The sequence below is a fragment of the Empidonax traillii genome, unplaced genomic scaffold, assembly GCF_003031625.1.
Source record: "Empidonax traillii isolate 1590-97213 ecotype Southwest subspecies unplaced genomic scaffold, ASM303162v1 scaffold863:size338993, whole genome shotgun sequence".
Taxonomy (NCBI): domain Eukaryota; kingdom Metazoa; phylum Chordata; class Aves; order Passeriformes; family Tyrannidae; genus Empidonax; species Empidonax traillii.
Window position 1 is genome coordinate 109,977 of NW_020956056.1, and position 20,497 is coordinate 130,473.

At 47.3% G+C, this 20,497-nt stretch overlaps 1 protein-coding gene across 1 annotated transcript in view; it reads left to right on the forward strand.

Moving 5' to 3' along the window:
* Window positions 1-20,497, forward strand: part of CPAMD8 (C3 and PZP like alpha-2-macroglobulin domain containing 8) — a 43,511-nt gene that overhangs the window by 20,839 nt on the left and 2,175 nt on the right. Inside the window, exons 27-41 of the mRNA XM_027902343.1 lie at window positions 2,320-2,401; window positions 4,112-4,268; window positions 4,387-4,461; window positions 6,241-6,406; window positions 7,027-7,113; window positions 7,706-7,842; window positions 8,159-8,314; window positions 8,707-8,769; window positions 9,150-9,388; window positions 10,836-10,923; window positions 14,757-14,831; window positions 15,472-15,577; window positions 15,667-15,777; window positions 16,386-16,598; window positions 17,004-17,078. Of these exons, the coding sequence (XP_027758144.1) occupies window positions 2,320-2,401; window positions 4,112-4,268; window positions 4,387-4,461; window positions 6,241-6,406; window positions 7,027-7,113; window positions 7,706-7,842; window positions 8,159-8,314; window positions 8,707-8,769; window positions 9,150-9,388; window positions 10,836-10,923; window positions 14,757-14,831; window positions 15,472-15,577; window positions 15,667-15,777; window positions 16,386-16,598; window positions 17,004-17,078 (1,830 nt within the window). The remainder of the gene's footprint in view (window positions 1-2,319; window positions 2,402-4,111; window positions 4,269-4,386; window positions 4,462-6,240; window positions 6,407-7,026; window positions 7,114-7,705; window positions 7,843-8,158; window positions 8,315-8,706; window positions 8,770-9,149; window positions 9,389-10,835; window positions 10,924-14,756; window positions 14,832-15,471; window positions 15,578-15,666; window positions 15,778-16,385; window positions 16,599-17,003; window positions 17,079-20,497) is intronic.

The following is a 20,497-nucleotide window of genomic DNA, read 5'->3' on the forward strand; positions in this document are numbered from 1 at the left end:
TTAGAAAGCCAAGGAAAATTAATTCTAGTAAAAATCCATACACTTAAGTATTTTTGCCTTAGTCATGAATTGCCTTTCCATCACTTTAGTCAGGGCATGGCTCTCCTCTGGACTTCCTTTTTTTAACAGTGTTTTCTCAGTAACAGTGTGCCCAAAATCCAAAGTTAGTATCCAAAATAGTTATCTTAGAGGCATACAATGCAGATTTTATCTGCCCTTTCAGTGTCCTGTCCTACCTCACTAAGCAGCTCAAAGCAATCAATCTTTTTTTTTTTTTCCTTTGCTCTGTTTTTCTCAGCATTTCCTTGAGAAGAGCCACGTGCAAAACAGTTTTTACAGCGAAGTGCAATTCTCAGTGAAGAATTCAGAGATCATTAAAAACGAGAATGACCCACAAGGACAAAGCTCTCTTGTGTATGAGTCAGACAATAGTCATGTCATGAAATCAGAGGTGACAGGATTAGGTGGTTCTCCTCTGCAAATAGAAATATAAAATGTAACATGCCAGCTATTTCTTGTGTTCAGCAGCTAAAGCCCAGTGCTGCTTCCTTTGCCTGGCTCCCACTCCTCCTCCTTGCAAGGTTTGGTGCTTGCTGAGAGCAACGAGGCAAAGGGAATTTGTTACCGGTCCAAGTCAGTGTTTCCTCTGCAACATCTTTTTGCTTTTGTTTCCTTTTTCACGAATCTGCAACCCTTCCAGGCTCTTGGCTCCGGGCTCTGCTGGCTAATTAACCCTTCCAGAAGGAATCCTCCCGAGTTTTAAACTCCTCTGTGTTTATTGGAGCCCTGCCAAGGGCAAGGTTTTAGATGGGGGAAAGTCTTGTTTGCTCACTCCAGAAGGCTTTTGTGACTTAACCAAGCCAGAAAACTCCTTCCCTTCGTCATCCAGGGTGGAAAGCGCTGACACCCAACAATTCCCGTGCGTTCCCTAAACTTTAAACTGAGCTAAACCAGTCAGCAGTTTTATTTTCTGCTTCCCCACAACGCAGTTCTACAAAAGCAGGTGAAGAGGGGAAAGGGGAAGGGGAACCCCTCCAGTGAGTCCACCGATGTGAGCAGGAAGGGGTGAGTAGTAAATTGAACCTGAGGCCTGCAGAGGAGAAAAGGAATCCAATTTAATGTCACACCTATTGTTTGGAGGAAGGAAAAAAAACCCCAAACGATTATTTAGGCTCTGTGTTTGTGGCTGTGCCACAGCCCTCAGGCAAAGGTGTGGTTGATACAAGGAGCATCAGTAATCTCTGGGGCCTTGTTCCTCCCCTTCAAACCATTCCACCTGCATTTCCTGGGAGCACTGGAAGCCTCCAGAGCAACAGGAAAATACAGGAAACATGGGCAGTCCTTTCTCAGGGACTGAGGAGCTGCCTCTGTCTAGAGAGGTCAACAGAGAATCTTCACCTCTGGAAATGAAAAATGAACCCATTCCCGTGAAAACGTCATGTGGTGTGGAATAAAACACCTAGTGACGTGTTGGAGGAATCAGCAGGCAGTAAATGTCTTCTGACACCACCTTCTTGCAGGTTTGAGGGGTTTCCACATCAGAAATACCCACTCCAAAGGGTTTAACTCCAATGGGTGTTTTAAGAGCTTTATCCAAGTGTGTTCTGTGTTCCTCAGCTCCTGTATTCCTGTATTCCCAGAGTGCTTTATTAGGAAGGGCAGTTCATTGTTACGGACCAGCAGGTTTGAGAAGCAAATTATTTTCCTGGTAGGGAGAGCACTTGGAGTGTCTTTCTTCATTTTCAGTCTCGGAAGACGTTTCAGGAGAGAGTTCTCACCTTCAGCATTCAGCTTGTTAATAATGTTGCCTAAAACAAGACTTAAGACAGCCCTGGTAGGTTGGGAATCTTGGTGTGCATCAAGATCACAGCTGTTATTGTTATGTTACAGTTATGTTAAGTTGTCCCAAGCAACAGCTTTGGAGAAAAGTCTGAATCCAGCTGTGCTGTTGAAGGAAAAGCATTTTCATCTGCGCTGTGCATTCAGTAGAGCAGAAGGAGAGTGGCTGTGGGCTTGAGGGAAAAAAAAAAAAATCTGTCTTTTGATCCTGCATTTTTTTCAGAGGAGTATCCCATTTTTAACATTTCCAGTGTCCAAAAGGCAGGAGCTGCAGTGTCCCAGATGTTATCCCAGCAGGATTTCTGGATAAGCTGCATGGACACAGAGCTGGCTCTCACTCACAGCACAAGAGTCTGCCTGGGGCAGCAGAATCCCTTCCACCAGTGCCAGATGCTCTGAGCCTTCACTCACTTGAAATTCTTATTTTTTTTCACTCTTGTGAGAGGATTTTGGACTCCCCAGTTCTTTTGTGATTTCCAGGCTACCAGCGCCAGCTGACCTACAAGAGACAGGACGGCTCCTACAGCGCTTTTGGGGAGAGGGATTCCTCAGGAAGCATGTGGTGAGTTGCTATTTAAAACAGAGTTAGAAAGAGTGTGAAGTGTTTGCTAAATGGGGGGAAATACACAACTGGCTGTGAAAGAAGAGGGATTTTCCAGAACAGGAATAACACAGTAAACACTCAGTGAGCACAGAATTGCTGCTTCAGTGCTGCTGAGTGTCCTTACCACTCTAGGAGCTGTGTTAGAGTTGTTCCAGGATTCAGGAGCAGATAAGACAGTCAGATCTACGAATGTGTTGTCCTGGTTTAAGCCCAGCTGGAAATTCAAACCCCACGGAGCCGCTCGTTCAAACACCTTCTCCTTCCCCCCAGCCTGGTGGGATGGGAAGGAGAATCAAAGTCAAACTTGGAGGTTGAGATAAGAACAGATTAATAACCAGAAATAAAGTAAAAAAATAAAGTAATAATGGTAAATTATAAAAATATTGACAATAATAAAGTGAAACACCACTCACTGACCGATGCCAGACACTCCCTCCCAAACCCTGACGGGCCCCTTTTCCAGGTAATTCCCCCCAGCTGATACACTGGATATGAAGTTCAGGCACAGAAGCCCTTCTTAAGGTTCCTGTTTGGAAGTGGAGTAGCAATTATGGAGCCTTTAAGCCCCAAATTCCAGCACGGGATGGAACTTCACCCCTCAAATGTGCTGTGTTTGGAAACGGCCGAGGCTTCTACCAGAGCAGGGAAAAAAAACACTCCCCCCCAAAAAAACCAACTCAACACCCCCAAAGAATTCTTATCCCACGTGCTTTGTATCCCCCTCATGGATGAACTGGGGTGGATTTATGCTCTGAGAAGTAGTGCAGGACCTTCAGAGCTGCACAACAGGAGAGCCAGAAATGAAGGACTGAGGGATCAGCTCGTGTCGTGATGTGCTCCTGGGGACACCCTGGCCTGGCAGCTTGGTGGCATCACCTCGGTGTGCCTGCCCCTGGCTCAGCTCTGGTGGATCCTTGTCTTCATTCACTCGCCTGTGCTGTCATCTGGCTGCTCCATCTGCTCTGTGTTTTGGTTTTTGACTGGTTTACCTCCCAAACTCACTGGAGGGGAAGCGCCGCTGATGCCGCTGCCTCACTCAGCTTTCATCTCAGCTCCGGCATCTCCCAGTCCCTCCATGTCAAAATACGGTGACATGGAATTACTTAACACTTGAAAACTCCCCTGCTAGGCAGTGTTTGCTACCCTCCCATTCCTCAGGGGCCTGTAGATGGGATGACTCAATCTCCCAGAGCTGGCCAGTGCTCACACTTGTTGTCAGAGGTTTAGAATTCCAAAAGCCCTTCTGCTGTGCTTCCTTAAATTATTACTCTCTACAAAGTCCAACTCAGACTTCAGCAATGGATCTGGATTTCTTATAAGAAATAGATTGATTCTTAATTTAAAAATGTTGATTCTTGACTTAAAAACTTTAATAATTTAGGTGGCAGAAAAAAAAAGAATTATATTTCGGGGTGTGCCACAACTACAACAAATACATCTTTGAGTTCTACTTTTCAATTTAGTTGACCCCTAACCCTGTTCTTACCCAGAAGTTTGGGCAGTGTTCAGGTCCTTTTACACATGAATTTTTTAACAACAATATTTAATATTTCCCAGCGTAATTTTTTTTTTTTTTAATTTGTACTTCCTAAGAACGTTGGTTTTCCCTTACTGATACTTTATCCTGACTTTGTTTTCTCAGTAAAAACACTCCATTCCTATTTACAGGCTCACAGCTTTCGTCCTCAAGTCCTTTGCTCAGTCCCGTGGGTTTATTTTCATTGACCCCAAAGAACTGACAGCTGCCAAAGACTGGATCATCCAGCACCAGAAAGAAGATGGTTCTTTTCCTGCCATGGGCAGGATACTAAATAAAGACATTCAGGTCTGTGTGCTCAACTTCTCTAGTTCTGACATGTTCTCTGTCCTGCTTCAAGGCTCTTTATCCAGTGTCCTCCTCTCTCTGGTTTTCATCCGGTGGTTTGTGTTGTTTGCCCTTCCAGGGGGGAATCCACGGGAAGATCTCCCTCACAGCTTATGTGGTGGCATCTCTTCTGGAGACGGGTGTCACCTCTGAGGTAACAAAAACTCAGTTAAAACAGCTCTCACGTGCTGCGTGTTTGAAAAAAATCCTGTTTTCTTTTTTTAAACTTCACTGCTGTTTGCTCTCAGAGGTTCTGTGATCAGCTGAGTGACAGCATTCAAGTAGCAGAGGCTGCTGCAAAGCCTTGAGATTATTCTAAAGTTGAGGAATCTGGTCTGAAGTTGTTCAAGGTGATCTCCCACCCTTCTACCCTCAGCTCATGATTATTCAACCAGAGCAAAACACTTCCCTGCAGCCCCATCCCTCCACCTCTCCCAGAAACTCCTGCCAGAAGTGTTCTCTGCCTTGGAGCTCCAAGGTGTGATTGCAGCCTCTGCAGATCCTGGTTGCTTGCCTGGAAAGGCTCAGGAAACCTGGCTTGGTGCTAACAGCAGTTGAACTGGGGGATTCAGCAAACTGCTGTGCTCTGCCTCGGCTGCAGTGGCCAAAAAGCTACTGCTGTTGGATTAAAGTGCCTTTGGAGAGCTGCTCTCCTGCACTGGGGGGGGGATTGAGGGCTCTGCAGAAGAGTCCTTTTCTTCTTTGTAGTGAGAACAGAACAGAAACACCACAGAAAAGAGAACAGCTCTATCAGAATATTCGATTCCATTGCCTGATTTCTGAATCAGGAAAAAAAACCCAACAAACCCACAATTTCCAGTACAACTGGTGCTTCAGATCCCTTCTTAAAGCTCCCATTAAAACAGGGCTGCTGTTCCTCTGTAGTTTTGCCTGCATGCAGTTTGACTAGGCTGGAGATTAAATATTTCCACGGTTTAGGACTGGGAACACGGATCCAGCTCTTCCCTTGCTCTTCAGCAGCCAAGGGAAAGGGTGGTGGGGGTGCTGTGTGAAGGTAGAGCTGCCTGGAAGGTGAAAGGAGGAGGATTTTAGAGCATCTCTTGGTGATCTGCACTGGGACAAAAGGATTGTCCATCGAGGCACAACCCTGGGAGTTTGGGGAGATGTTGGGACAGCCCAGTGCAAACAGAACTTATCCCTTCAGGAACTCTGATGAACCTCAGCACTTCTGACGAGGAGCCTGAAGAGAAGAGACCATGCTGCTGTTGCAAGCAGATGCCCCCTAGTCCCCTATTCTTGTTGGAGTGGAAGGCTTTCAACCTTCTTAAAAATGCAGAAAATCCTCTGATGCTCCCAGAGGAGCTTCCTGCTGCCCTTCAGTGCCCCCCTCTGAGCAGGGATGTGATGCTCTCCAGGGGTTGCAGCGTTTTTACTTGCTGCAAGTGCATTTTCTGTGGGTCTAATGGTTTTCCTAGAGGAGATTTGCAAGTGTTACTAATGATCTTTTCTAGGAAATGAGGAAGGGGAAGGTTAGTGCCACAGGGAAATCAAAGGAAAGCAAATTACATCAAGTCCAATTAAACTGTTTCTATAAATTATCAGAGCCACGTTCCTGCATGGTGAGGTCATCGAGGGAGTTAATAAAACATGTTTGTTGGCTGCAGGGACCCCTGGGAACCTTGGCCTTTATTATCCTCTGGCGTCTGCCAGACGCTCCGGAGTGTCAGGAACACAATCAAACCTACAGTGGAGAACTCGCTTCTGCTCTGTCCATCTGCCTGGCAGGGGCATGGAATTTCTGCAGAGAGCAAAATGCATCCTTCCTAGTTCACTCTTGGATTTTTAGTGGTTTTTTTTTGCTTTGTTTTTGGTGGTTTTTTACATGGACGTGCTATAGTGAGTAATAAAGTGATTGTAACTTCTGAGACGTAGAGGCCGGTAACACATCTGGGCTCTTTCCCCCTGAATACAGGAAGAAAGAACAGCTGTTGACAAAGCAAAGCACTTCTTGGAGTCCAACTTGTACTCAGCAGAGGACCCCTACACCACTGCCCTGACTGCCTACGCCCTGACCCTGCTGCACAGCCCGTCCGCGGCCGTGACGCTGCGCAGGATGAACAGCATGGCCATCACCCAAGGTACTGAGCTCCTAAACCATCAGTCCCCCTGCAAGAACAGGCAAATACAGACCAAAGTTCTTCCCCCAGAGGGTGGTTGGCACTGAACAGGCTCCTCAGGGCAGCGGGCACAGCACTGAGGCTGCCAGAGCTCCAGGAGGGTTTGGATGATCCTCTCGGGAATGGAGCTGTGCAAGGACAGGAGTTGGACTGGATGGGTCCTTTCCAACTCAGCACATCTTGTGAATCCTGGTGGGGATGGAGCCTGGCAGATGTCTCCTCCCAGCACAGTTTCACTCTGTAACTGGGGAGGGCTGGCACCTCAGTCCTGCTGATGCTGAGCCGAGTGTAGCAGAGGCTCTGCAGGGCCTTTCCTGCCCACCAGTGTTTGCCCTGGAACCCCTCACATTCCCCCAGGGTGTGTTGGTGTATTTTAATCCAAAAATCCAAGAATTACCTCATTTGTCACGTTGAGTCGTCTTTGCAATTCGAAGGGAGCCTCTTGCCCAGGGACTGCTCATCTGACAGCAGGGACAGTGAAGTTCAGGGCAGGGATGGAGACAATTCCAGGGGGGAATTTGACTATTTGAGCTGAACTCCTGCTCTGATAACACACACATCCCACTCTCCTCTCTTTTCAGATGGCTTTACACACTGGAGCCTCACAGGAACTCTGGTCACTGATGAAGACACTTTCATGGGATTTAACGATGGACTCTCTCAATCAGGTACTTGCAGTGCAAAAGCAGAGATAAAAGAAAGGGCTGCACCACCAGCCCAATGGCTGCATGGATTTTATTGGATTATTTTTATAATACAGGGTATTCTGAAACTGTCAGTCAGGGCAGGGGCCAGAGGAAAGGAGAGTTCACAAAAACAGGTACTGTTGTGCTGAAAGAACTAATGAGCTAGAGCAGGATGTGGCCCAGAGAGGATGGGCCACAGGAGATGTGATGTAGGGACACCAATGATCAGGAAGGATGGAGCTGGGTATGGAATGAAAATCTCAGGACAGGAATACAGTAGGGGCAGCAGCAAAGTAGAACTGGAGTGGGAGATAAATTCCTTCTGGGATACTGTCAGGTAGAAAGAAGGTCATTATTATGTGAAGGCAAGAGCTTGTGTTGGAAGCAAAGTTATCTTTGGAAGGTGATGTATCTTGGGTGCAGACTATTTTCCTATGTTTGCTTCTACAAAATTAAAATTACATTTTTTGTTTTTCATTTAATGAATATTCATAGAACTATCTGTAGATCTGCCTAGATTTTCACTGCTAGGTGTTTGGTTTGGGATTTTTTTTTTAATCTCCCTCTCTTTCAGTTGTCTCTGCAGAGGTAGAAATGACATCCTATGCCCTCCTGACCTACACACTCCTGGGAGATGTGGCCTCTGCACTCCCTGTGGTAAAATGGCTTTCACAGCAAAGGAATGCCCTGGGAGGATTCTCATCTACTCAGGTGGGCTGCCTCTGGAATAAAAAAATAGGTAGCTTTGATTATTATCAATTGATTCAGGAATGCAGAGTTTTCATCCAGAGTCCAGACAGAAATTGTTTATGTCCTGGTAAGAGGAAAAGCTTTCCCAGATTGATAATTTGAAAGGAACCCAGACTTGTCCTTGTCCTCACCCATGACAGGAAAAGTGAGCAACACCCTGACATCTGAATTAAGGAAGACTCTGCTACCAGAAGCTGGTGACTGTAGGGCACAGCTGTCTGGAAGTTTTACTCCTGTGTTCTTCACTATTCTAATCCCTCCTTCTTCTGATCCCCAGGACACCTGTGTGGCCCTGCAGGCTCTGGCTGAATATGCCATCCTTTCTTATGTTGGAGGAGTCAACCTGACCATTTCCTTGGCTTCTACCAACCTAGACTACCAGGAGACGTTTGAGCTCAACAAGATGAATAAAAAAGTCCTCCAGACTGCAGTGGTGGGTGGTTTTGTGTTTGTGTGGCCAAATTTTTTAAGCAATCCACGTGAGCTGAGTTCTGACCGAGGGCTTGGATCCGGAATGGTAAAAGCACAAGTTGAACACTCAGATCTGGGGACTTTCTGGGGTTTTATGGCTGGGTTCTAGGATGAAGGAGGCAGCACTCAAAATTAAAGGCATTTTTCATCCTTATTTTCACCCCTGAGGCTTATTTTGTGCCGCTGCTTTTTTCTGCCACTGTAAGTGCAGTTGGCTGGAAAGAATCACAGTCGCTTCACTTCTGCGGTCTCCTTTATAACCAGAAAGATATTTGGACAGGGGAAAGCTGAACTGACATTAATTTCCATTCTGAGTGCCACGTCTTACCTGTCTTAACTGTGGATTCTCCCCAGATCCCCAGCATTCCCACAGGGCTGTTTGTGAGTGCCAAAGGTGAAGGCTGCTGTCTGATGCAGGTAAGGCTGCCGTGGGGGCCGGAGAAAGGATGTGAGCAGATGATCTCTGAACTCAGTCTGTTTGCTGCTTTTGTAACCCCAGTTTGCTAGGAGGAAGGAGTTACACTCAGAATTTCTCTCAAAGTAATGATATAATGGGGTTTTGCTTTAATTCATGGGTGTAAATGTGACAGTGCCAGGGTGGATCAGGTCTGGTTCAGCTTTACCTCTGTATAACCACGTGGTAAATCCTCTCTTGCCTCTTTTCCTCCCATTCCCTCTCTCTGAAGAAATCTGGTGTTTATTCTGGTCTTCAGGGAGTATTTGTGGATGCTGTGAAACGTTGGTGTCTGATAATAAACCACCCCGACTGGTTTCGCTTCTCCCCCTTCCCGCTGCAGATCGACGTCACTTACAACGTCCCCGACCCCATCGCCAAGCCAGCTTTCCAGCTGCTGGTCAACCTCAAGGAGCCAAAGTCAGAGCAGCACCTGCAGGTCCCCAACCCCCTGAACTCGGGCTCTGCTGACGAGAATCGCTCCGAGGCCTCGCACAGGGACAGGGCCCTGGGGGACGACGATGACCCGGCGTCAGACCAGGACCACCGGGAGTACAAAGTCATCCTGGAGACCTGCACCAGGTAGGAAATGCCACCCCCCTGCTCCTCACCAGGACGTTTAATTTCCTGCTCAGCGTCCCCCAAAATTCCTCCTTGCTGCGCTGTCCGTGTCTCCAGCGGGGTAAGAGGACACTCAACCCCCGCTGTGGGTGGTGGGACAGAGCCATCCCATGATCATTTCTGAGCGCTTTGAGCTGGCTCTGAGCATTTGAGTGCCAAGTGCACGTCAAGAACAAAGAAGTAAGAACAAATTTACGAAGGTGGCAGCACCTTGGGTTTTTATCGCTGAGTTTCTTTATTCCCTCTCCAAACCCCGAAGATGACAAATGGAACGTTTGAATGTTTGTATCAAGAGAGAAAGAAAAAGTTATGGATTATTTTCTAGGTCTTCAGTAACAGGCTTCATTTAGCAGCCTCAGAGAGTGAGGTAAATTCAGCTGGTTAACTAGTATCTTAATTGTGTCAATACTTCTATAAATATTATTGACGTGATGCTGAGGAGGCTGCCCTGCATCAGCACAACCCCTCTGCTGATATTTCTGAAATAACTCCTGCCCTGGGAATTGCTGGAGCAAAGACAGAAATGTGAAGGGAAAGCCCAGTGCAAGGAGCTGGATTGCTTGGAAAGAAAACAAAAGCAAATGAAATCTTCCTTTCCCTCCCCTTCTCCTGGTAATGATGCTCTCGACTCCATCATCTGGGGTTACCACGAGCTGGGTTAGGGTGTCAGCTCTTCTGCCTTTCATTGAGGCTTTTGCAACGGCCCAAACGGACTTTCCCTCCACCCCTTCCCACGTGGGGGTTTTTTTTAGTGAACTCTTCAGCAGGAACAACTCTGAATTTCAGTGGGTTTTTGGAGTTGTCATTAATATTATAGAAGGTAATACAGGCAGTGAGTTCTTTAACATCAGTAACTACAGGGTGAGTTTGCTGACTCGTTCGCAAAGATACTTTTCTCAGTGTCAATTAGATGCTGGAGGGAAATGGCCTTTATGAAACTCCAGGGTTGAATGACCCTGGCTGGTGTTGGGAGGTAACATTGCTCTTCCACCACAGTCCATCTACAGCCCTCTGCTTAAAAAAAAAACCCAAAGTTTCTTCTATTCCAAAGGTTGTTTTCCTTTTACCAAGTGCATTTTCTCAGTGATTGATTGAAAAAGCAAGCAAGCAGCCCCACAGGTGACATTCTTCTGCTTTCCTGCTTCCATTTCCCTGCACATCTCCTACATCTCTGTCCCCTGTCAGTTGGGCATCATTTTCTTGAAGAAAAGCAGGAAGGAGGACTTTGTAAAACCAAATAGTCTGTGGCTTTCCATGAGCACTTCAGAGAAAAGGAGATCCTTTTAATAACTTTTTGTTCTTCCGAAGTTCATTTCGTTTGTTCTCCCTCCTGAGTCGTCCACGCATCATTTATTATCTCGGCTGCTGAGCTGGTTTTTTCTCTCCCTGTTTTTGTTCCCGTGGGCAGATGGCTGCACTCTGGATCCTCAAACATGGCTGTCTTGGAGGTGCCCTTGTTCTCAGGTTTTCGGGCAGACATCGAGAGCCTGGAGCAGGTGAGAGGCTGGAATGGGAATGCAAGGCATGACTGGGAGGGATTCCCTTTGAGGAGGAGGGGGGTAAAAAGCCATTTAATGCCAGAGCAGAGCTGAAAAGCCGGAATTAAAATGCAGGGAAGGTTCTCCCCGAGCCAATGCTCAGTAATGAACTGAGAGGCCTTGGAAAAGCTGAAGTGTAAATGTTCTCTAACAGGAGCTGTTTATGGCTGCTTAGCGAGCTGTGTTATCTCCAACATCTGGATCCCATTTCTTTGGAGGCTCCGTGTCTTGGAATTTTGGGCCTTTTTTATTATTATTATTATTATTATTTATTTTTTTTTTTTTTTTTTTTTTTTTTTTTTTATTTTTTCCCCCTCCTCCCTGCAAGAACATCGTGTTTCCTGCAGCCAAGCCGAGGTGGACAGAATGTGCCTTGTGCCCAGCCAGCCCTTTAGGGCAGATGAACTGTAATCTTGAGCTTGGCTGTAGATTTGTGGAACTTCTGCATTCGTTGCATCTTGTGGAACATTTCATTCACTGCTGGGGTTTTTGTGCTGCAAGGAGTTTTTAACCAAAGAGGTGTAAAATCTCTGCGTCCTTGAGAACGGGCAAAAAGCTAAAAAATATTTTGCTTCCAAAAGAGCTCTTGTGTTAATAAGTTTTTCTTCATTATTTACTGAAGGGGGGAGGGATTTGGGGAAAGAATTTTAAAGTAGAACCATGGCAAAGAACAGGCAGCTTAATTTGACATCTTAATTCAAGGAAAAATGCACATGGCTTTGTATGCTCTAGGATTGCACGTGATTTGGCTAATTTATATTATTATATTATAGATTATATTTATTACTTATATATATATTTATATTTTCTTGGGGAAAATGAGGCAAATATATCCCTCTGGAGTGGCTGACAATCCCTGTGCTGGGGTCGTTTGTGTTGCTGTCGTTATGTAAATAATGAGAGAAATGTTGTCTTTATGTAAATAATGAGAGAAAAAATAGGGGTAACAACCTGGCTCGAGGCAGAGAGCTCAGAATGGCACAGGAGGAGAACAACAGGCTGTCTTTATGGTCTTAAACCCCTGGAATGTCTTATCAGCAGAGGGAAGGAGTTGAAAGAAAGGACTGTAAAGGGATTTTCAGTGCAGAAGAACAGGAAAATTGTTAGGCTGAGGAACAAATCCCTGTACTCGTTACCAAAATAGGAGTTCCCATCCTCCAGGCTGCACTGGGGGAGTGTCTCCCTCCCTGGGGGTCACCAGGGGACTGAGTTGAAGGTTTCTAAGCTGAGGAACTGGGCAAGTCTCACGTGTTGGTGTGTTCTTGTGCAGGTTCTGCCCCTTTGGTCCCTGAACACTTTTCCCTTTGCCAGGGCAGCTGTGCTCTGCTCTGCTCTGCTCTGAGCTTGCTCACAAGGCTGGGCCAGGCACAAGTGTCCCAGGGAACGACTTGGAAACCAAATGTGCTTATTTTGTGGGCAGTTACCCCCAAAAGGCTGCTACGTGCAGCCCCTGCTGTGCTGTGTGCCCTGCTTTGCACTGACCTGTGGCCAGGGAATGCTGCACAGCGTTCTCAGCTGCAGGAACACTGCAAGATCATTGTAAATACCTGATTAACATTAGGAAGCCTGATTCTGATTGCCCAGTGAACTGGGTTTATAATGTTTCGAAACACTTTTGTTTGGGGTGGAATCCCAGAATGGTTTGGGTTGGAAGGGACCTTAAACTCATCCAGTTCCACCCCCTGCCATGGGCAGGGACACCTTCCACCAGCCCAGGGTGCTCCAAGCCCCGTCCAACCTGGCCTTGGACACTTCCAGGGATGGGGCAGCCACAGATTCTCTGGGATTCTGTGCCAGGGGCCTCCCCACCCTCCCAGGGAAAAAGCACCAGGAACCTTTCCTGTGTTCTGTCCCAGACCCTGGGTGGAAGCAGGCAGAGGGTTCTCCTGTTACTCTCTGATTTCTTCATGGCCATCAAATACGGGCGCCAAATAAAGTTCCTCCACTGTCTTCGTTCCGTGCTGCATTTCTGACCCCCCCTCCAGCACAGGCAGCTCCATCATTCCCAGTTCTGCCTTTCCCTGTGGTGACTGGGAGGGCCTGGGCTGTAAATCCCGGTTTCCCTGCGTGTGTTTGCCCTCCCAGGGGAGCGGTGTGGGAGCAGCAGCCCCCGCTTCATGAAGGCTCTGAGCGCGCCCAGGGCAGCCACAAATCCTCCTAATAATGCCGGGTGTCGACAGGGTCGGGAGGTCACCCCGGGCTGGTGGGGATCAAACCTCACCAGGAAAAAAACGCGGCTGGAGTGGAGCGGAGCTGAGCAGGTCCCGGTGGCGCCAGCCCCTCCGAGCCCTCATAAAAGCACTGTCTGCAGCCAGCCAGCCACTGCTGAGGAGTAACAGCCACCAGCAGGCCCCTCGAATTAGAGGGACAAATTAAATTGGCCCCTTCCACGTCGTGGGGGGGGACTCAAACACATGTTCCTCGGCTTGTTACAGGAATAACAGGAAGCTGGGGAGCAGGGTTTGTACAAGTGGGAGCGCAGTTAAGGCTGATTGCAGTGGAAATGCCTTTTGCTTCATGTAATTCGAAATAGTAATAATAATAATTATTATTATTTTTAATAATAATAATGCTTTGTTCCCCTTTCCACGGAGTTTTTAGTCTAAGGTCTCAAAATAACTTAGGAACACTAAAAAAACCCAAAAATACAAGGGAATGTTATCCCTGTGTGACAAAGGGGATTGTCTGACAGAGGTTAAAGTAATGGGACTGAGAATGAAAATATCTGCTCTGGCCCTTACTCAGCTCCCCAAACTGGGATTAAAACACAAGAGTCCTTTTCCACAGCCCCTCATCCTCCTCAGTGTCTGGATTAGGTGTTTTCTGCGTGGCAGAAACATTCTGAATACAGTTTATTGCAATAGAAACATTCTGAATACAGTTTATTGCAATAGAAACGTTCTGAATACAGTTTATTGCAATAGTAATGACTGGTCAAGCAGGGCAGTCATAATATTGAGATGTTAGCATTCCAAATGCAGAAGTCACAGGAGTAACTCCTGGAATACTTTAAATGAAGCTTAACTTTTAAAGAAAGATGTGGGAAGTCCTCTTAGATTATGTTCTGATATTATTCCTTGGATATGCAGATGGTCCCAATAAATAAAAAGCAGAAGAGGTGAGTCTGGAGGCCTGGCTGGTACAATGCAACTCCCAAATCCTTGGAGGGACAGAAGATGAGGAGCAGAGGCCTGGCCTGACCCCATTCATCAGAAGGGAGGGGTGCCTGGGGCTCTTTCAAGAGGCTGCTCTTTTCAAATGGGAGGATTAATTTTCCTGGCAGAAGAATGTTTTGGATTTTTCAGCTGGTGGGAGAAGGGGACCTTTGATACCCAGCCCCGTTCCCTGGTGGTCTGAGGGAGTGTAAATACGAGGCTTTATTGAGTGTTTTGGGGTCTCTGAGGTCCTGCTGGAGACTTGGTACTGAAAACAATCTGGGAGCTGCTGGTTGGGGTTCTGGATGATGTGTCAGGCTCAGTCAGAAGGGGATAAATGCACCAGGGAGCAGGAAGAGCCCTCAGCATTGTGCACCTCGCCAGGAATTCCTCCTCAGGTCCCAGGGAAGGACACAGGTGGCTCTTCCTGAGCTGTGTGACAGCAACTTCAGTCCTCTTGCCATTTCCCTTCTCTTATGGGAACATCCTTTGCCTGCAGAAGAAATCCCTGGGGTTTAACGTCTGATCAGTTTTCTCAGCAGTCTGAAATCTTTCTTCTTCTTCCCTTGTTTCTACCTCATTTCTATAAAATGAGATGAAACTAAACCTGTTGGTTGTTTTTCTTTTTCCCCCCAGTTATTGATGAACAAGCAAATTGGATTAAAAAGATATGAAGTGGATGGAAGAAAAGTCCTGTTTTATTTTGATGAGGTAATGACTTTGTTTCTTATTAAAAAAAAAAAAAAGACTGAAATGTGGATGAGGCACAGGTACATGTGGCAAGAGTGTGTTGGTGTTGATGGTCCCTCACAGGTGGGGGTCACCTTTAACTGGCTACTTGCTTGAGCCTCCTTTGAAGCAGGTGAGTTGGAAATCAAAGCATAATGGAGACAGGTGATTCACTTCAGCCCACAGAGCATTTCTGGGCAGATATCACTTAGCTTTTGCCTCAAAATAATCTCACCTTCAGGGACAGCTGGCATTGCTAAAGGCAGTTTAATTTAGACATCACAGCACAGACCTGAGAGGGGAAGATGAGATGTCTCTTGGCTTGGTCAGCAGCAGGAAATTGTTAGCTGGTCAACCAGCAGCCTGCTGACAGGCTGGGTGACCAGGGAATGCAGCTGGAGTGCCAGGTTTGCCATTGTGGTGTGGCCAATACGTGTTTTAAAGGTCGTGTTTTAATTCTTCCTGATGGGCTTTTGTTCATTATCTCAGTCCCTGTGCTTAGAACTGGAGGGCCCTTCATGCTCAGCCTGCTGCATCAGACACCACGCTGTGTTTATTTGGCTCTCTCTCTCTCTCTCCAGTTAAAGTGCAGGTTGTGAATCTTTTCCATCATTTCACACAGATCCCCAGCCAGTGCATGACCTGTGTCAAGTTCCAGGCTTTCAGGGAGCACATAGTCGGGAAAACAGCTCCTGTTCCCATCAAAGTGTACGATTACTACGAGCCAGGTGGGTGCCTTTTTTCCTCTGATTCCTGCCAGCCTTAGAGCTCCAAGTAGAAGGCTCAGCTGTGATTTCTCCTTCCTCCTGACCTGCAGCTTTTGAAGCCACTCGTTTCTACAACGTGAGTGAGAACAGTCCCCTGGCTCGGGAGCTCTGCGATGGCCCGACCTGCAACGAGGTGGAGAGCTCAGCCAGCCAGTGGGTTGGTAAGTTAGACCAAAGCTACGCAGATCTCCTGGAAAATGGAACCCAGAGGCGTGCAGAACTCAAAATTATGTTTAGAAAAATGTTCTGTGAAGCTTTGCAAAGGTTTGTGGGGTTTGGCTGTTAAACTGGTGGCACCCAAACAGAGCAGTGGTGCTCTCCATGCACCAAAGTGACTGTGATTTGCTTCAGAGGCAAGATGTAATGTCTGGTTCTGGAAGAACCTGCACAAGGAGGTGTGTCAGTAAGCAAAAAAGTAAAAACTCTTCACCATGCAATTTGGTTTTCTTTCTCTGAAGTATCTTGTGATTTTATCCCAGAATTAACTCTAGGAAGACTGAAAAATTTCATGCATCAGTGAAAGGAACAACTCCCCAGAAACTCCCTGCTCCTTTCTGTGCTCTGTGGCACACAAAACAGTTCCTTTATCCCAAGCCTGGAACCTGTTGCAATGTACATATTCTTTCAGAAAGGCTTTTTGTAAATTTTGCGTTACGAGTCTTAGGGAATTCAAGATGAAAATTTACATCAACGAGACATTTCCATTCCACCTTCCCCTTTTTTTGCCGTGCAAAACCACTGCCCTGGCTGGTTCTGTTTGCCCCCCCAGGCTTTGCTCACTCTGGGCCTTGCAACAACGTTTTGGGCTGCTGGGAGGACGAGTACTTCGAGCAGTGCCTGTGCTCGCGCGACTGCGGCTACGACGGCGAGCCCGTGTGCGGGTCGGACGGACACATCTACCCCAACCACTGCCAGATGGAAGTGGCCTCCTGCAGGAACAACACCAGGATAGAGCAGATGCCCATGTCTCAGTGTTCTGCCTGTAGGTTTCCTTCAGCTCCCCTCTCTTTTTTGTGATCCTGTCGCTGCGAATCCTCCGCTAAGCGAGCGATGATTCGAAATCTCCTCCGTGTTATTTTGCTGCAGAGGATTTAAGTTAGAAGGGCAGCTGCTTGTCAGCTTGAAATAACTGGCTGTCCCTCTCTCAGATTTTACCAATCGGGGTGAATTTAAGAGAAAATTACAGATACTGTTTGATCGGAAGTAATAATCCTAGATAAAAACGAAATCCAGGAAATGCCGCGTCCTGTGGGGATTCTGCGCGGGCTTTCAAGGTGTGCAGCAGCTCAGGAAACTCACTGTGCCGCCTCTGGAAATGCAAACATTTCCTGTAGATGCATTAAGAAATTTTATGACCAACGAGTTTATTTTGCTTTTTTATTTGCAGCCAAGAATTTGCCAGAAGAAAGGGAGACACATTCCCACACAGCTGAGCAGCCCAGTGTTGCACAGACCCCAGCAGGTAACACCTTTGCATTTATCCAAGGCCCTTTTCTTTAATAAGGTTAAAGCTTGTCCTATTGTTGTCTAAAATATATGTATTCAGAAATCAGGGAATGAATAAAGAGGTCAAGGAAATCATGGAGTAGCCGGGAATTTTGGCTGCTCATTTTATTTGGTGCTCATGTTCATAGACTTTTTCCAAGACTTGTGTCTTGGCCTCACAATCAATCTTATCAAGAAGCAGTGGAGGGTCAATAGAACAGCTCATTTCATGCCATTTCTAGTAAATAAACTGGACTAGATTTTTTTTCCTGGCTGCTTTCCACTCGTTAATTTTCCCCTGGCCTCTAACTCTCCTGACAAAAATGAGTTTAATTCTTCAAGAGAAGTCCCTCTGCCTTCTCCTGTCCTCCTGGTGCTCAAAGAGTGAGTCTCCAGCCTGTTCTTTCCCTTCTGAACAGCAGCTGATGGGCATTCTGCTTGTTAAGTGTAAAAACATAGTGAATATTCCATTATTACTGTTTCTCTGGGTCATTCAGTCTTAGTGTTTAATGTCTGTCCTGCTTTCCCTCCCTTTTCTTTCTGGACTAATTGTAAATAAATAAATATATATATATATATGAGGTTGCAGGCTGTTGGGATAACTGAGATGAGGCCTTGTTGCCTTTTATTCCATGCACATACCATGAACTCAGCATGGAAACTCTGCAATCTGAACCCTTTAAAGCAGCATTCCCAAACTGTTTCATGGGATGCTGCTGGAATGCAAGGCTGTACCAAGCATTTTGCTGCTGCTCTGCAAAATGGGGCTGCAATTGCATTTTTTTTTTTCAAGTAAAAATATGGTTACCTGGGGGGAAAAAAAACTGAGGAGCTTGTGGTGGTCCACAAACCAAAAATGTTTAGAAAGCACAGACCTCCTGACACTCCTAGAAGTTTTGTCTTGCATTTCTCTCCTCTGGACAGTGGGCAGCCACTCACCCCAGAGTCACAGCCCTTTTGGTGTGGGATGTGTGCTGTGAGAGTGCCCTGCCAGTGTCTCAGATTAGTTTCTGAAATAACCTGCATTGCAGTGTCTGTCAAAAGAAAATCCCCCTCTGCTTTCTGTTCTGGATGGACAGCACTGGCTCAGGAGAATATTTAAGAGCAAAAAGGGGGAAATTCTGATTTTTATGTGTGTGGCACTCTCATACAGGTTTTAGATGAACAAACCTGAGTGCCACGAGGATGTTTATCACAGCACAGGCACTTGGAGCTGATTTTGTCCCGGGATCTGGGAGTTTTGAGTCTCCTGGCAGGCAGAGCCTGCCCTGAGCTGTGAGCATTCAGGAATCAACCTGAGCAAATCCTGCATCAGGAAAAGGGCCCAGCATGTGATTTTCATTAATCCCACCCCCCCGGGCTCCTCTCAGGTCAAGCACGGGGGACGTGAATCCAAGCGCAGCAGATGAATGAATCCCTCCCCACACGCGGCTCTCGTGGGCTCGCGGCTCTCACTGGAGCATGAGATTGGTTTAAGTCGGCTCAGGTGCTCTGGGGCTTCCAGGGAGAGCTCTGATGAGCCATGCCTAAATCTGGGATTTCCTAAAAGGATACAAAACCGCAGGGAGCCAAATCAAGCTTAGGGCAGGTTGGGGAGAAAGTGCCAGGGTGTGTTAATCTTCAGGAAATGCCCCGTTCTCGTGGTGTTTGTGTTGTCTGGAGTCCTGAGGCTGGTGCAGTGGGAATAACGAGCCAGCTGCCTCCCAGCAATCAGTGGGAAATGGTTTGGGATTCCCTCTGGCACTCACAGGCTCGCTGCAGTTCCGCACACACCGGTGGGTTTGGTGGAACAAAGCCCGGATTCGGAGTTAAGCGATGTAAATGATCCTGAAACATCAGGGGGCAGAGCTTCTTGTAGCACCCAGCTCTTGCCAGAGCATCTGGAAATGCCTTCTCAAAGGGAGGGAGAAATGGGCCGAGGTTTCATCTTAAAACTGCAGTGTTTTTCGTACAGATGGGTGGGTCCTCCCTGCACTGTAGATTCTCTGGGCTGAGAGGGAGGTGTGCAGGGTGACAGGACTCAGCTGAAACTGCTCCTGTCTGAATCCCCTTCTTCAGCTGTTCTTTCTCACAGGTGAATTGCTGAGCCTCTAAAGGGTGGAGCAGGGTTTTGATGAGTAGCATGGAGGCTGAGCTGGTGTTCCCTCCCAGCCTGGTGGAGTCCTGTTTGTTTGGACTGAAAGCCCTTGGAGCAGGAGCTGTCATGAACAGGAGTATCAGAATCTCAGGGCCTTCCCGACTGGGGCTCTCCTGAGATCATTGTCACACTTGGCTACAAAGATCTGAGTGGATTTTAGAGCCTCAAGGGTCCTCAGTAACTCTGATACCACCTCTCTAATGAGGTGGTGGTGCTTTGATTGCTCTCATAGATCATTAACTCTGTTCTGAAACTTCCTAAACCTTCCCTGCCAAAAGCACGAAATGCAGAGCCAGTGGACAGCCAGTGATGTTGGAGGACAGTATGCTGACATCCCACTGAGGTGGTTCTGCGTGGATTTGTTGGAAAAGCAATGTCCAAGTGTGGGCAGCAGCACTGGGGGGGTTGGAAGCCCACCCAGGCTCAGCTCTCTGATCCCCAGCCCTCTCCCCACATGTCACCTGCACAGCTCTGCTCCAGCAGATTGAAGGACAGGTAGCTGGGAGAAAGTTCTGGAAAGAATTACCATACTTTTATTTGGTGCTGGTGTTATTATATTATATAGTTAAACACCCTCACCAGCTCCTAGCAGGAAAACCAGCATGAGCTCTGCTTCCAGGTGGAGTCATCCCCAGCTCTCCCTCCCAGCCAGGGTGTTATCCCTGGGATTACACCGCTCCTTCAGGACTGATTGACCTGGCAAGGGGCCGCTTTTCCCTTCACCCCATCGCTGCTCAGCAAACACTGGCTCCAGCACAAACATTTGGGGAGGGGGGAGTGGTTTGTGTGCGGCAGGAAACGTTGCCCTTTCCTCTTTGCTTCGACTCCAGGGCTGAATTCCTTGGGAAGAGCGAGGCCTGTGATGTTAATTCCATCCCTGGTGGACAGCAATCATCCATTCACACAACCAGCTCATGATCTGGCAGGTTCACACATGGAGAGGGCCAGGAAGGAGTGAACACAGGGACTGACTCTGCTCTTGCTTTGGGCCAAGCTGGGAGGATGTGGGAGGCAGCGGGGAAGATCCTTAGATATTTTATTCCTCGAGAACAAACGTTTTCAAAGGCAGTGATGAGCGTTCCCCTTAAATAAAGCCAGCTTGGTGGGGGTGGGGCGCTTCTCCTCCCTGCACTAACTCTGCTCCAGTGGTTGCTTTGGTTTGGATTAGAGCAGAGTGCTCCAAAAGCAAACAGGAAGGATGGACAGCTGAGCTGGCTCGAGGAGCAGTTCAGGAAACACAGACCTACTGATGCTCCTCG